This window comes from Aspergillus aculeatus (genome assembly GCF_001890905.1).
Source record: "Aspergillus aculeatus ATCC 16872 unplaced genomic scaffold ASPACscaffold_26, whole genome shotgun sequence".
Lineage (NCBI taxonomy): Eukaryota > Fungi > Ascomycota > Eurotiomycetes > Eurotiales > Aspergillaceae > Aspergillus > Aspergillus aculeatus.
The window spans coordinates 1-15,097 of NW_017963001.1; the positions used below are offsets into that span (position 1 = coordinate 1).

The 15,097-nt window shown below is 51.4% G+C and overlaps 3 protein-coding genes across 3 annotated transcripts; 2 read left to right on the forward strand and 1 right to left on the reverse strand.

Annotated features, from left to right (window-relative positions):
* Positions 1 to 4,840: 4,840 nt before the first annotated feature.
* ASPACDRAFT_1883919 (uncharacterized protein) lies at positions 4,841 to 5,905 on the forward strand (the record flags this gene model as incomplete). Its single annotated transcript, XM_020198355.1, has 2 exons — positions 4,841 to 4,955; positions 5,034 to 5,905. 2 exons carry the CDS (start codon positions 4,841 to 4,843, stop codon positions 5,903 to 5,905), a joined length of 987 nt encoding a protein of 328 aa, XP_020051021.1.
* Positions 5,906 to 6,196: 291 nt separating this feature from the next.
* On the reverse strand, positions 6,197 to 7,663 carry ASPACDRAFT_128040 (RTA1 domain-containing protein). The gene is made up of 3 exons (XM_020197098.1): positions 7,524 to 7,663; positions 7,045 to 7,423; positions 6,197 to 6,969 (listed from the first exon to the last, which is right to left on the reverse strand). The coding sequence occupies exons 1-3, from the start codon at positions 7,543 to 7,545 to the stop codon at positions 6,330 to 6,332; spliced, it is 1,041 nt and encodes a 346-aa protein (XP_020051022.1). The 5' UTR covers positions 7,546 to 7,663; the 3' UTR covers positions 6,197 to 6,329.
* A 526-nt stretch (positions 7,664 to 8,189) lies between these two features.
* Positions 8,190 to 14,776, forward strand: ASPACDRAFT_1908890 (uncharacterized protein; the record flags this gene model as incomplete). The annotated part of the gene is made up of 3 exons (XM_020198872.1): positions 8,190 to 13,980; positions 14,073 to 14,584; positions 14,645 to 14,776. 3 exons carry the CDS (start codon positions 8,190 to 8,192, stop codon positions 14,723 to 14,725), a joined length of 6,384 nt encoding a protein of 2,127 aa, XP_020051023.1. The 3' UTR covers positions 14,726 to 14,776.
* Between the last annotated feature and the right edge of the window lie 321 nt (positions 14,777 to 15,097).

The window sequence follows — 15,097 nt, forward strand, 5'->3', positions numbered from 1 at the left end:
TTTTTATGTAATTTTACAATTTTAGAATTTCATTAGATTAAATAATTAAAAATTTTATTTTTTATATCTGAAAAAGACCTTTACCGAATTTATTATAAAAAATATAATATTTAATATTAAACTAAATAATTATTAAAAAATATATTTGTTAAAAAAATTAAATAAATAGTATAGTATAGAATTTTAAATAAACTTAAATTAATAGAATATTTAGAATTAATAAAATTAAAAAAATTAATTAGATTAATAAAGTAATTAAGATTATTAATATTAAAAAAATAAATTAAATTAACAGAATAATTAAAATTATTAAAATTAAAAAATTAATTAAATTAAATATAAAAATTTATATTATAATATATACAGTTTGAACAGAACTATAATTATATATTTTTATATATATTTTTTATTATAAAAATAATAATTTTATAAAAAATTAGAATTTATTAGTACTACTAGAAATCTCTTATTATTAATAAAGAATAAAGATAAAGAAAATAATAATATTTTATTTAATTAATTTTATTTAATTTAAAAGGCTTTTTTTTGTATATTTTTAAATAAAAGTTAAAATAGTTAGATTAATAATTTGTTAATCTAAAAATATTTTAACTATATTTAAGCTAAAAAGAATATAATAAATAGATTTTAGTATTAAAAATAAATAAAATAATTAACTATTTAATTTTTAGCTATATTATAGTTAGATATAGAAATTTTCTTAATCTGATTATAATCTAGTAATTAAATATAAAAATTCTAATTAATCTGATCTGATCTAGCTGTTAGCCACTCTAGTTTTATTTATAATTTTTTAACTAATATTCTCAGATATTTAAAACCGAATATAATATTAGAACGAAAAAGAATTTTTTTAAAAAAAAATAAAAAATTAATAATTTGAATATTTTGATTTATTAATAAAATTACAGCAATCTGTTAGTATTTTAATTAATACTAAGAAAATATAGAATAAATACTATATATATATATCTTAAAATAAACAAATAGATATAAAAATAATGGAAAAATATAAGTTTTTTAATATAAATAAGTAATACTAATAGTATTAAGAATATTAAGAAAGATGTATAAAATATATTTATATTATTAATATTATTATTAAAAAATAATAATATTTTTAAAGTAAAATAATATTAAATTATAATAATTATATTTAAATTAAAACTAGTTTTAATCAAATTCTACTAACTATTACTGTATCTATTAAACAGATTACCTTATTTATTGAAGTAGTATTATTATACCTCTTTTTTCAATATTAAAAACAGCTGTATATATAAAAAAGTCTAATTATTATAGATAATCTGCGGAAGTATAGTAGAATAGCAGTAGTTTATTTATATATTTTTCTTATAAAAATTATAATATTAATAATTTTTAGTTTTTTAGTATTTAACTCTTAAGATCTTACTAAATCTTCGGGGTAATAAAATTTAGTTATGAAATAAATAGACTGCTGCTATTCTATATCCAACTGACCTATTTTCTTTTAAAGTATTATATTTTATTTATATTAATAGTATAGAATATATATTTTCTTATCTGTCTGTATTTAGTAATTATTATTAATATAATTTACTCAGACTGCTGCAAATACAGATCTCTATATATTAAACAAAAGATTCATTTATTAACAGGTGGAAGGATTTCGATTCAAGGTCGGAGGCGGGAGAGATGGTTTGACAGTTATTTTCCAGAACCGTTAGGTTAGCTTACCTCTTAACGTACTGTCATTCCCTCTTGGCCGCCAATTACCAAGATTAGTTAGTCACTTTCAAACCCGCTGACTGATGAGCTGGCTCTAGAAAGAGCAACGTACATCTGGCCCTCCTCAAAGCTCTTGCTGAGATCAACAGTCACCTTATTTAATGTCATTTCCTGGCTCCCGTGGACTGAGATCGCCCAGGCTGCTAGCAACGGGATCTAAGTCCGCGAAAGTAAGCTTCAGGGCTTCTTATTGCCAATCTTGTTGATCTAATAGAAAACGATAATAGTCCGCTTAAAACTATTTTTAAAAAGAACAATCGGCCATTCCTTTCTAGTAGCCTTTTGCATGAGCGCCCGGATATTTTGCTCTCAATGCATTCTATGTTCGGTACCATGAAAGGCAATCACCACGTCCTGTTTATTGTGTTGATAGATGTGGTGGTAGTTAGTAGTAGACAATCTGTATAGCCTCACCGCCGCCCTAAAGACTGAATATAAGGCTTTATGAAAGCTTGTAGAGGAAGATGTTTATAAGACTTGTTAAAGATGATATATCCCTAATAGGATAGTGCTAAGAAATTAGTTCAAAGAACGAGGGCTCATGACGTGTTGGAGGCGAGGGAGAACCTAGGAAGATGAATGATGTATGAAACTATCTACGTAGAGCTATTCGAGAGGAACTAGCTAAGGCTATTAAAATGGGCAGTGATCTGGCAGCCTCAGGCCGCAAGTTCATTAGAGTTGACTTTTTGTGATCTTCTTTCCGAATTTAGGGGTTGATGATCCCAGTTTTTTGCAAGGTGGGGTACGTGGTGGCCGTGTAATTTGGGCCCCGGAGGCTCTTCGGATTCTTGCTATTTAGCACTTGTGGGGCAGTTGTTTGTAGAACGTAGACGTCGTACCCGAGAGAGCGGTTGAGGAAATATGGAACAGCGTCACGATTCTAATACGCGTTAAATGCTTAGTGGTATGAGAATTGTGAATTGCGTTGAGGTTAGTTTCAGGTTGTGCCCGGTGGTTATGTTGATATTGTTACGATACCGTACACACGCTAATAAGCGCCTGAGTGCTTATTCAAAGCGATAGAAGGAACATTCCAACGAAATATCCCAACAGAGTACATACATGGTACAAGACTTGACATACTGAATGCAGATATATGGTAGAACATTCACAGCCTCTTTATTTCCTCGAGGATGTACATATATGGGTTGAAGGGGGCCAAGGCGGAACAGAAATCGCGTTACTAAGTGGATCTGTTGCCATATTCGGACTGGTGGCGTGGTGTGTAAAATATGCGATGTCGCGACACCGCGACATGGACTCCGCTCCGTATGATGATCGTGTGGGCCTACCCGTAACATAAAGACTTAACGCTCAGCCTCTTGATGTAATTCAAATAATTCAAATATCAATAGCAACCCTAAAATCTATTGGCGAAAAAAGTGTCTTGTTCAACATTCACCAGACCTGAATGATGCTGTGATCGAAAAATTGCACTGTCGGAACTTAGCACCCCGTGACCGGAGACAGATCGATCGTTGCAAAGTCATCTTTGAGTTAGCTCCAACTAGTGATCCGGAAGCTTAGCCTTAGTCTGTCTCGATTGGCTGACGCGGAAGATTTGATCCTTCATCGGTCTCAGGACGTGTGCGTGCGATGGGCGCGATGGTTGGGTGGGAACCTACTACTACTGAAGGAATCGCTCCAGGATTCCGGTTTTAGTCGCAGCCTGCCATAAGTTTCTATCACGCCGGGCCACCTATCAAAACCGGATTTAGGGCTCGGGAACCTCCGAATATAACCTAGTGTGTGGTACAGTACTATCCGGGAGCTTGTATTATGCAAGGGAGACATAAGTGATATATAGAGAGAGCGAGAAACACAACCTTGAAGTCTTCTAACACCGACAGGGCGGGCCGCCTAGGTTAATCATTCAAGTCTTACTTACTACGAAAGACTTTAATGGCCACTCTGCAAAAACAGATTTTACCGGCAGAACAATAAGATTAGGACAATTATACCTTTTTGATAAAATCCCAACAATCCTAAAAAAAAAGAATAATAATAAGTATTTTATAATCTAGAATCTAATATGATATAATCCTGTATGTAATTTTTAGAAAGCAGCGTGGTAGTAGTTATAGGGAGTCTTATAGGCGGTTACTGCTGCGGTAGAGATACTATTAGATAATAAGAACTTGTTTTTACAGAGGTGGCTATCAAAGTCTTCTATACTTTTACTAAAAGGCCTCGTAAGCTAATCCTCCAACTTCAATCCGAGCATGCTTGGTGTTATTCTTCTAATTTTCCAAGCCCCAGCTAAGCTCCACTATTTCTGATTCGTGACCGGCTAGTCCATAATCCCGGCTAATAATTTCTCTCACCCGGCTGGCCCTTTGAGTTCCAGGGCAAAACCAAACTCCGTTGTATAGGGCGCTGGAAAGTACGAGCAGCAAGCACCCCTGCAGCTATTTCCTCTACGAGATTAGCCAGATTTCTCAGGGATTCAGGCGTCCTGTTCATTCAGCTCTGGAGAAGTTTGTCGTCGTCGTCGTCGTCCTCCTCCTCCTCCTCCTCCTCCTCCTCCTCCTCAACCACTGCCACCCAAAGGGGGGGGAGAAGTGTGGAGTCGGCCATGAGGGTGGTGGTTTGATGCCTGGATTCCCGGATTCCCGGATGCCCGGCCGCCCGACCATGTCGATCCATCGCCGTCACTCCTTGGCGAATTGGATTCCATCTGGGACGAGACGCACTTTCCGCATGGCCTTCCTTCGTGTTTGGGGGCCGATTCAGAATCCAGCAGGCTGCTGGCGTTGCAAACGGATCTCCACCCGTGACAGCCTCGTCGGTTCGCCGTCCTCTGGATGATGCGATGGACTGGGCCTTATGTAATCTGTAAGACGGGGTTCGTCGCCACGTGGAAAGGCCCAGCACCCGATCTTAAATAGTAGATCATCGACCGGAAATAGGAACGCGAGGAGGAAAATAGGCAGAGAGATTATGCACGACCGCTGTTGTACGACGATTCCGTGACTTGTCGTCTGTCTGTCTGTCTGTTTGATTGGTTGCCTGCATGCCGCGAGACCCTGCTCTCTATGCACTATCCATGAAGATCACTCCCATTCCCGTCGGTGTCGTGGGGGAGAATTGGGCCAACATCCACGATCCAGTGGAGCGTCGGAGGGCCCAGAATCGCATTGCTCAACGAGGGTATCGTCGACGTGAGTATCTACCAAGCCTGGAATGGGGGGTAGTCGAGACCGGAGAGTTTGCTAAATCATCGAGTGTGTCTTGAGCAGGTTTACGAAAGGGAGAAGAGAGAAACACTGCGCAAGCCAGTGCAGCCACGCTGCCTTCTCCTCCCCAGCAACAGCATGATCAGGTCCTCCCTCCACCACCATTATCATTACCACCGCCACTACAATCATATAGCCTCCACCCACCCACCCCGCCTACGTTACCCTCCGATGTATCTCCATACACCTCCCCAGCGGACCCTCTCATGTTCACCGGAGAGCCCTGGGACCCGCCCCTCAGTCTGGACGTGCTATTCCCAGATCCGGTGGCGTACTCAGCCTACCCCTCCCCGCTGGCCCTGCCTCTGCCGGACCTGCTCCACGAACCCACCCCCGGGTTGACTCCGGAACCCACGTCCAGCGGAAGCCCGACCCTGACCTCCACCACCGAAGGGAGGAGCGGCCCTGCACATGGACACACAGCTCTGCATCGTGCCGCGCTCCACGGCCATGAGTCGGTGTTAGCGGTGCTGCTACGGGCCGGGGGCGATCCCTCCCTGCCTGACAGCGCCGGATGGACGCCGCTACACCTAGCCGCGCGGCAGGGCCACACCAGGGTGGTGCAGCTGTTGCTGACGAGTGACGTTCATCACCGGGGGGCCGTGAATCGGACCACCCGACGTGGAGAGACTGCCTTCCATCTAGCCGTGCAGGCCCGGCAGCACGCCGTGGTGCGCGTCTTACTCGAGCATCCCGCCAGCTACTACTCGGTCAATGCGCAGGACTGCTGGGGTCGCACCCCGCTGCATCTGGCGTGTGAATCAAACCAGCAGGAGCTGGTGGAGATGCTGATTCTGGCGGGTGCTCAACTAGACATTCGTGATTTCGAGGATCAGACGCCCTTACATAGTGCTTGTCTCGGTGGCAGCCACTGATGGCTTTGCCGTACAGTCTTGCATTTTCTTTTTCTTCTTCTTTTTTCTTTCTTTCTTTCATTCGGGTATCGTCTGCGCTTTTGGGGGTGGTGTATTCTGGCTGGATTGGAATTTGGCGTTGGGGCTGGTAAGGGCTGTCGGGGCTTTCTTGGGATACCAACTTTACATCTTTGATTATTTTGTATATATATTCATACTGATAGATATATATATATATATGCACCAGAGGATAGCTGCTAGAGGGTTGCCATCACATAGGAAAGTCATAATTATTTCAATCTTGAACATGATGCAGTGGGGAATCAGGTAGAAAGAACACCGGTCACGGCGCTAAGAATATTCAGAAAATGGGAAAAAAAGAATTGAAAAAAAGAAAGAAAGACATAAGAAAAGAAGGTCACCGTTCCTTATCCGGACAAACTCCCTACATCCGCACCCTGTCCGGATAAGCATGCGTGATCCCTTCCTCCAACTGCGCATCGTCCGACTGCTCCGTCAAATGATATTCGGAGACTCGGTGGTTGCGCTTCCGACTCGACGACCGACGGCGGTTGCTGCGCTTCCGCTCCTTGGCCTCCTCCTTGGCCTTCAGCTTTCTGCGCCTCTTCTCCACGCGCGACAGCTTGATCTTCTTGGGAAACTCGCTGTCGTCCCCCTGGAGGTAACGACCGGGGTGCCAGACGTTCCAGATGACCATCGCGGCGAACATGGGCAGACACTCCAGACAGTAGAAGGGCGCCTCGTTGACGGTCAGCGGACTGCTGCCGGCCGTGTTGGTGTCGGCGAATTCGGCGAGACGGTAGATGATGCGGATTGTGATGCACGACAGACTGGCGTACATGGCGAACACGAGCGCCTGCCACCGCTGTCGGTCGCCCATCATGTCCTGACGCCCGTGGCCCTGGCGCATGCGCCGGTGGAAGGCGATGAGGAGGCCGATGAAGCAGACGATGAAGAACTGTTGCACCGCGATACCCGCCGTGTACACGTGCAGGCCGATCTTGTCCATTTCGTTGCTGAAGTCGGAGTCCATGATACCACCGGTCGCTTGGACGATGAAGGAGCTAATGGTACATCTGGTGAGTTTTTTCTTCTTTTGACTGACTGACAGATTGAGAGATTTGGGGAAGGCGGCTCACCTCACATCCAGCCAGATGAAGATCTTGGCCAGCTTCTCCGCGCGAATCCCGGCGACTTTTTTCTCGGGGAGGAAGTAGTAGACCATCCGACCGAAGATCATGTAGATGTAGGCGTTAATCCACAGCGGGGCCAGCAGCACCAGCAATTGGCCGGCAGACGCCGTTGTTGACTCGGTCTGGTTGATGGTCGAGTACGTGCGCATGATCAACCCCAGACATTCCCACACCGTGCCGACCACGATCACCCAGCAGAATTTCTTGCGGTAGACGATCGCTTGCACCAGATGGGCGATCCAGGTCAGTCCGAAGAGGACGGAGAAGAATACCGCCGCGGGACCATTGGCACAATAGCTGTATTGGGCATTGTCGCTGGAGAGATCTATGGATTTTTTTGTTCATCAGTTAGGGTCATTTTGGTTGTGCTGCTTACTGAATCCAAGAAAACGAAACCGAATGAATGGGCGAAGTAAGAAACTTACCGCAGTGACTCGGCCAGCCCATGGTGCGGTCTTGGTCTTGGTCTTGGGTTTGGATTCAATTGGATTCAAACAAGAAAACGAGATAAAATATGACTCTAGAGAAAGCCTGAAGAGAAGAGAAAGATAGAGAGGGCCGGGATTCTCAAAGAAAAGAAAAAAAAAAACAAGAAACGAAACTCAAAGAACAGCAAAAGCCTGACGCTGGCAGCAGCGTTTTATCATCTCATCCAATCTGATTCCAGGCACCCAATCTCACCCAATCTCGCGGATGATCGACAATCGAGCCAGGATTCACAAGTCCAAGGGCTCGTCCAAAATTAGCAAATAACGCTGCCTGATCCTCAAAGGATCGTTTCAGCCTTCTAGACGAGCAAATATGCAAGCTCATCCTTTGCCGCTCATTTCATGCAAGGTGAGCCACTTAGGGCTTACATCGGCCCCGCTTGATAGCCTGGTCGCAACAGGCTAACCAAACACTAAAATATACGAGCTGGTCCCGGCGCACCTCTTTTTCTTGGGGAATATATGAAGATACTACTCTGGAGACTCAAAAAGGCAAATAGAGCCATCACATTGGCGCTGGAGTGGAGAAGTGGCTGGGCTTGATTTTTAAAATTTTAAACTGTTCTGCCTGGGTTGCCCCTGATGGTAGCCTTTGATTCCACCATGTTGATCTCAACCACCACATTATCAACCACTTCATTAACCGACTCGTCGACATCGTCGTCGGGTTGGTCGACACCCGAACATCTGTCCACGTCGGCGTCGGCGACAAATCCGCTGGCAGGGCAGATCCTCACCATCAGTTACGGCACCTTTACACATTCCCTCTCCGTCACCACCGCTTTCTTCCCTGCTGCTCTTCAACTCCGCGATGATTTTCTCCACCACCTGCAGACGGCCGACGAGCCGGTCACATTGTCGTCCCTAGTGGAGTTCTGGGCGCGCTTCCTCGGCTTCACCGTGCATCGGTTGGAGCAAGCCCCCCGGGGATTGACCGATGACCTCCGCCACCTCCTCACCATCGCCCTGGAGACGTTCGACCGGGATATTCTGCAGCAACGCGAGGTGCATGGGGTGGTCTACAACCTCGAAGATACCTCGGAAACCACCCAGTCGACGATTCTGGCCGCGTATGTCCGAGCCCGGCATGCCTTGCGGCGCCTGAGTCGAGCCGCCACCCCTCCCTCCGCGCTGCTGACGGCGGCACAGGAGCGCAAGGCACGACTGTATGCGGTGTTTGGCGGCCAAGGCAACGATGAGCACTATTTTGAGGAACTGCGCACACTCTGGCAGACCTATCGGCCCCTGGTCGAGGAGTTGATTATTCCCGCCTCGAGCCTGCTGCAGCGCGAGAGTATGGGGGGCGGCAGCAGTCGTTTCTACCACAACGGGCTGGATGCCCTCAGCTGGCTGGAGCATCCCGAGCGCACGCCGGCGTCTGCCTATCTCATCGGGGCCCCGATCAGTATGCCTCTGATTGGGTTGCTGCAGCTGGCCTGGTATCGAGTGGTCGGCCGGGTGGCCGGGGTGACGCCTGCGCAGCTGCAGACGGCCCTGGCCGGCACGACCGGTCATTCCCAGGGCATTCTCCCGGCCACGGTGATTGCGGTCGCGCAGTCCTGGACTCAGTTCGATGCCCTGGCGCTGGATGCCCTGCGCGTGTTACTCGCCATTGGCGCCTGCAGTCAAGACCAGTTCGCGGTGGCGCAACTACCACCGGCCATCGTGGCCAACGCCGAGGCCCACGGGGAGGGCTTCCCCGGCCCCATGCTGAGTGTTGCCGACTTTCCAGTGGCGCAAGTGCGCAGCTACGTGGCCGACGTCAACGCGCATCTCCCGGAGGACGCCCGCATCGAAATCGCGCTCATCAACGGACCCCACAATATCGTCCTGGCCGGACCCCCGCTGTCGCTGCACGGATTCAACGTCTGGCTGCGGGCAGTGAAGGCGCCCGCCTCGGGGGTGCAACATCGCATCCCGTTCAGTCAACGCCGCCCGGAGATCCGTAACCGGTTCCTCCCCATCACGGCGGCCTTCCACAGCAGCTATCTGGCGGAAGTCGTGCCTGAAGTGCTGGCGCGAGTGCCCGGCCTGACCATCAGCGGCGAACAACTGCGCATTCCCGTGTACTGCACCCGCACCGGATTGGATCTGCGCACTCGGGGGGCCGCGAATCTCGTCCCCGAGCTTGTGGCTATGATCACCGAGCAGCCTCTCGTCTGGCCCAAGGCGACGCAGTTCCCCGGGGCCACGCACATTCTGGCCTTTGGTCCGGAGGGCAGCGCCGGCATCGGCTCCCTGACGAACCGGCTGAAGGAAGGGACGGGAGTCCGCACGATCCTGGCCAGCGGCGGTCATCATTCGCACAGTGCCCGGGCGGAACAATTGGGGGATCGGAGTGAGATCTTCGATTGGAACCCGGCCCCGCGGGGTCTCATCTACGGACCGGTCTGGCGGGATCGCTATCGGCCGCGCCTGGTGCAGGTCACCGGCGGGGGCGGCGTGCTGGTCGACACGAAGCTCAGTCGCCTGCTGGGACTGCCTCCGGTGATGGTCGGTGGGATGACACCCACGACCGCTGCGTGGGACTTCTGTGCGGCCATCATGCGCGCCGGCTACCACGTCGAACTCGCCCTGGGGGGCTTCTACAACGCCACGGCGCTGCAGACCGCCATCCAGAAGCTGGTGGCCGCCGTCCCCGCCGGACGGGGCATCACCTGCAACATGATTTACGCGGCTCCCCATGCCGTGAAGTGGCAGATTCCGCTGTTGGCGAAGCTGCGCGCGGCGGGGGTACCGATTGAGGGATTGACCATCGGGGCCGGCGTGCCCTCGCTTGAGGTGGCCACCCGATATATCGAAGATCTCGGCCTGCGCCACCTGGGATTCAAGCCCGGTGCGCTGCCCGCCATTCACCAGGTATTGGAGATTGCACGCGCGCATCCCAACTTCCCTATCATCCTGCAGTGGACCGGTGGTCGCGGGGGTGGCCATCACTCCTTCGAGGACTTCCACCAGCCCATCCTGCAGGCCTACGACGCGATCCGTCGTTGCGAGAACGTGATTCTCGTGGCCGGCAGTGGCTTTGGAACCGCCGACGAGACCTTCCCGTATCTCACCGGTGACTGGGCGCGCTGCTACAACCGGCCTCCCATGCCCTTTGATGGCATCCTCCTGGGAAGTCGTCTGATGACCGCCCGAGAGGCCCACACCAGCCCCGCGGCCAAGCGTGCCATCGCGGCAGCCCCGGGCGTCGAGCACGAGGGCGACTGGGAGCAGAGCTACACGCGCGCCGCAGGCGGCATCCTGACCGTCACGTCGGAGATGGGCGAGCCCATCCACAAGCTGGCCACGCGCGGCGTGCAGCTGTGGGCCGAGTTGGACCGCACCATCTTCGCCATCACCGACCGCCAGAAGCGCGTCGCGCAGCTGCAGAAACAGCGGGGCAGTCTGATCCGTCGCCTCAATGCAGACTGGGTGAAGGTCTGGTTCGGTCGGGACAGCCAGGGAGAGGTGGTCGACTTGGACGAGATGACCTACGCCGAGGTGCTGCGACGGTTCGTCGAGTTGACGTTTGTGTCGACGGAGCGCCGGTGGATTGACGACTCGTATCGCCGGTTCCTGCACGATTTCCTGCAGCGCGTGGAGGCACGCCTGGCCGACAACGAGGACGAGTCTCGCGTTGATCAGGATGCCCTGGCTGAGGATCCGGAGTCAGCCCTTGATGCCTTTCTGGCCAGACTGCCGCAGGCCCAGGAGCAGCTGATCGGCACGCAGGATGCGCAGTACTTCCTGCACTTGTGTACGCGGCGGGGCGCTAAGCCCGTGCCCTTTGTGCCTATCCTCGACGAGAACTTCGAGACCTACTTCAAGAAGGACTCCCTGTGGCAGTCGGAAGACCTGGCGGCCGTGGTCGACGGGGATGTCGGTCGTGTCTGTATCCTGCACGGCCCTGTGGCGGCGCGCTACTCGACGGTGGTGGACGAGCCCGCGGGGACGATCCTGGATGCCATTCACCACGGCCATATTCAGCGCCTGCAGCAGCGTGATCCGGAGTATCAGTCAGAGGGAATTCCGCTCGTCGACTGCTTCAGTCCGGATCCTTCCCCCTCGGACTGGCAATTGGCCGAGTTGGGCATCCGTTGCGGGCCAGTCGGCAACACCGGGGCGATGCTATACGAAGTGGTATCGGCCACGGCGATACCCTCGTTGACAGCCTGGCTGGCCGCTCTGGGCGGTCGACACGGCGGCTGGCGTCAAGCCTTCTTCCACGCGGCGACTATCGTGCAGGGAGGGGCGATCTGCGAGAATCCCCTGCGACGACTGTTTCAACCCACCCGCGACTCGTACGTGATGGTGCAGTATGGCCCTCAGGGCCCTCCTGGCGATCCGATTATCACTCTGTTCGAGCACCGGCCCCATTCCGAGCCGGTTAAGGTGGTCGAGATCCGGGTGGAGATGCCAGGAGTCATCACGCTGGAGATCATCAACTACCGCAGTGCGGGTGGCGCGGCGACCGGGCTGCAGCTGCAGTTCGAATACCGGCGCGAGGCCATCTACGCCCCGATCCACGAGATTATGGAGGGCCGCAACGAGCGCGTCAAGGACTTCTACTATCGGGTCTGGTTTGCCGGGGAGACTCCCGAGGCGTGGCCGTCGGTGCATGACACCTTCCGCGAGTCGCAATTCGAGGTCACGGCGGAGTCGATCACCGAATTCGCTCACTGTGTGCAGAACGCCAGTGATGCGGCGAGCAAGCGGCGTGGGAAGCAGCAGATGACGGCGCCGCTGGACTTTGGGGTGGTGGTGGGATGGGAGGCGCTGATGAAGCCGCTCTTCTCGCGCGAGCTCCAGGTCGACCTGTTGACGCTGGTGCATCTGACCAATGGGTTCCGGATTCCCGCCGATGCGGAGCCGATTCAGGCGGGATATGTGCTGGAGACGCAGTCGCGCATCCAGGCGATCACTATCGAGGAGGCGGGCAAGTTGGTCGAGGTGCGCGCCGATGTCTACCACCAGGGCCAGGTGGTGCTGGAATTGAGCAGTCAGTTCCTCTACCGGGGCAGTGGTCATGATGACTGGGAGAACATGTTCCGCAACGTGGATGAGGAGGAGATGGAGCTCTGCCCGCGGAGTCCGATGGAGGTGGCTTTGCTGCAGTCCAAGCCCTGGTTTCGCCCGCTGGATCCCTCGCTCGATCTGCAGAACCAGACCTTGGTCTTCGTGCTGCGCTCGACCTACCAGTATGCCAGCAAGGATACCTTCAAGGCGGTCACCACGGTGGGTGATGTGCGTCTCAATTCCTCGCTGCCCGGTGGCTCGCGACCCATTGCCACCGTCGCCTTCTATGCCGCCACCTGCCGGGGCAATCCGGTCATGGATTACCTGCAGCGACATGGCAGTCCGGTGCAAAAGCGCTCGATGTTCGACCAGCCCAGCCCGCTGGTGACCCGTGAGGGCGAAGGCGCGGCGGCGTTGATTCTCACCATGCCGCCATCCAACGAGGCCTATGCCCACGTCTCGTGGGACTTCAACCCTATCCACGTCTCCGCCTCCCTGTCTCGCTACGCCGATCTACCCGGCCTCATCACCCACGGCATGTACACGTCCGCACGCGTCCGTGGACTAGTCGAGCATTACACCTGCGCCTCCGCCCTGGGCGCCTTCCGCAGCTTCCACTGCTCCTTCACCAGCATGGTCCTCCCGGGCGACGAAATCGAGGTCCGCTTCCAGCACATTGGCATGCTGGCCGGCCGGAAGATCGTCTCCGTCGAAGCCAAGCACTTGGGTCGTGGCGAGACGGTCCTTCGTGGCGAGGCCGAGATCGAGCCCGAGGAGACGGCGTTCCTGTTCACCGGTCAGGGCAGCCAACAGAAAGGCATGGGGATGGAACTGTACGCGCAGAGTAAGGCCGCCCAGCAGGTCTGGGACTACGCCGATGCCTACTTCTCCGACAATTACGGCTTCCGCATCACCGACATCGTGCGCAATGATCCCAAGGAGCTGACCGTCCACTTCGGGGGGCCGCAGGGCCGGCACATCCGGGAGAAATACCGGAGTATGCGACGCGAGAGCGTTGCCGCCGATGGGGTTTCTATCCAGCTCCTGCCTCTGTTCCCCGAGATCGACGAGGAGACGGAGTTCTACACGTACTCTTCCCCGCAGGGCTTGCTGTCTGCTACGCAGTTCACGCAGCCTGCCCTGACGCTGATGGAGCTAGCGATCTTCGCGGATCTGGAGGCCCGCGGGTTAATCTCGGAGCGCAGTTCGTATGCGGGTCACTCGCTGGGCGAGTATGCGGCTCTCGGTGCGGTGGGGAAGATCTTCAGTGTCGAGTCGCTGGTCCAGGTGGTTTTCTATCGTGGTCTTCTAATGCAATTCGCCGTGGAGCGCGATGCCCGTGGAAACTCGGACTATCGGATGTGTGCTGTCGATCCTAGTCGTGTAGCGCCTGGTATGTATCCCCACTGTTGTTCCCTTTCCCTGCCTCTCTCTCTCTCTCTCTCTCTCTCTCTCATGCAAATCACTGACTTCAGTTCAATTCAGGATTCGGCCAAGAAGCCCTCCAAATCGTGGTCCAAACCATCGCCGCCCAAACCGGCCAGTTACTTGAGATTGTCAACTTTAACGTCCGGGGCTTGCAATATGTCTGCGCCGGACAGATCCACGCCATCCACTGTCTCACCACCATTCTCAATCACTTCAATGCCCAGCCTCCTGTACCTCCCATGGCCGCCGATCAGCTGGTCCCCCGCGTCGAAGCGCAGATTGCGCAGCTCACCCCAACCACCATCCCCGCAGCTCTGACCCGCGGCTGCGCGACGATCCCCCTCCGTGGCATTGATGTCCCGTTCCATTCTTCTTCGTTGCTGCCGGGCGTGGCGGGCTTCCGACGCTGTCTGTTGGATCTTATAGATAGTCACGCGTTGGATCCCAAGTGTCTGGTGGGCAAGTATATCCCGAATCTGACGGCCAGACCGTTTGAATTGAGCAAGGAGTATTTTGAGCTGGTGCATCGGGTGACGGGGTCGGTGGCACTGGAGGGGGTTCTACGTGAGGTATGCTTAAATTCGTTCTTGCTCCTGAGATTTCCGACAGTTCGCTAACTACGAATATAGTGGGAGACTTATGAGGATCTGGCGAGTACGGATGGTTTGCAGAAGATTGAGGCTGCGATTGAGGCTATGAAAGTATTTTAATTAGGATCTGCAAGATTGGGGATTGCGGTGTTTGGTATTTGCAGTGTGGCTCTTTGTTTGTTTGTTTATTTATTTGTCATTTTCATTTTCATTGTCATTTTCTTGTTTTGTATATACTCTAAGCATGTAATGAATAATTTTTCCTTTTTTCTTTTCTTTTCTTTTTTTTTTGGGTTCCCCGCTGAATCCGAAGCGCTACGGGAGAGGTTGAATATTGCCTGTTGCTAAGTAGTAGTAGGGCTGGGGCCGCGAGTTTGCGAGTTTTTGCCTCCAGCCTCCAAGTATAGATACTAGGATGCTAATAGAGACGAACTATATAAACCCCATTCAGCATTCCCCCCCCCTTTTTTTTTTATTTTATGCCTGTTCTCT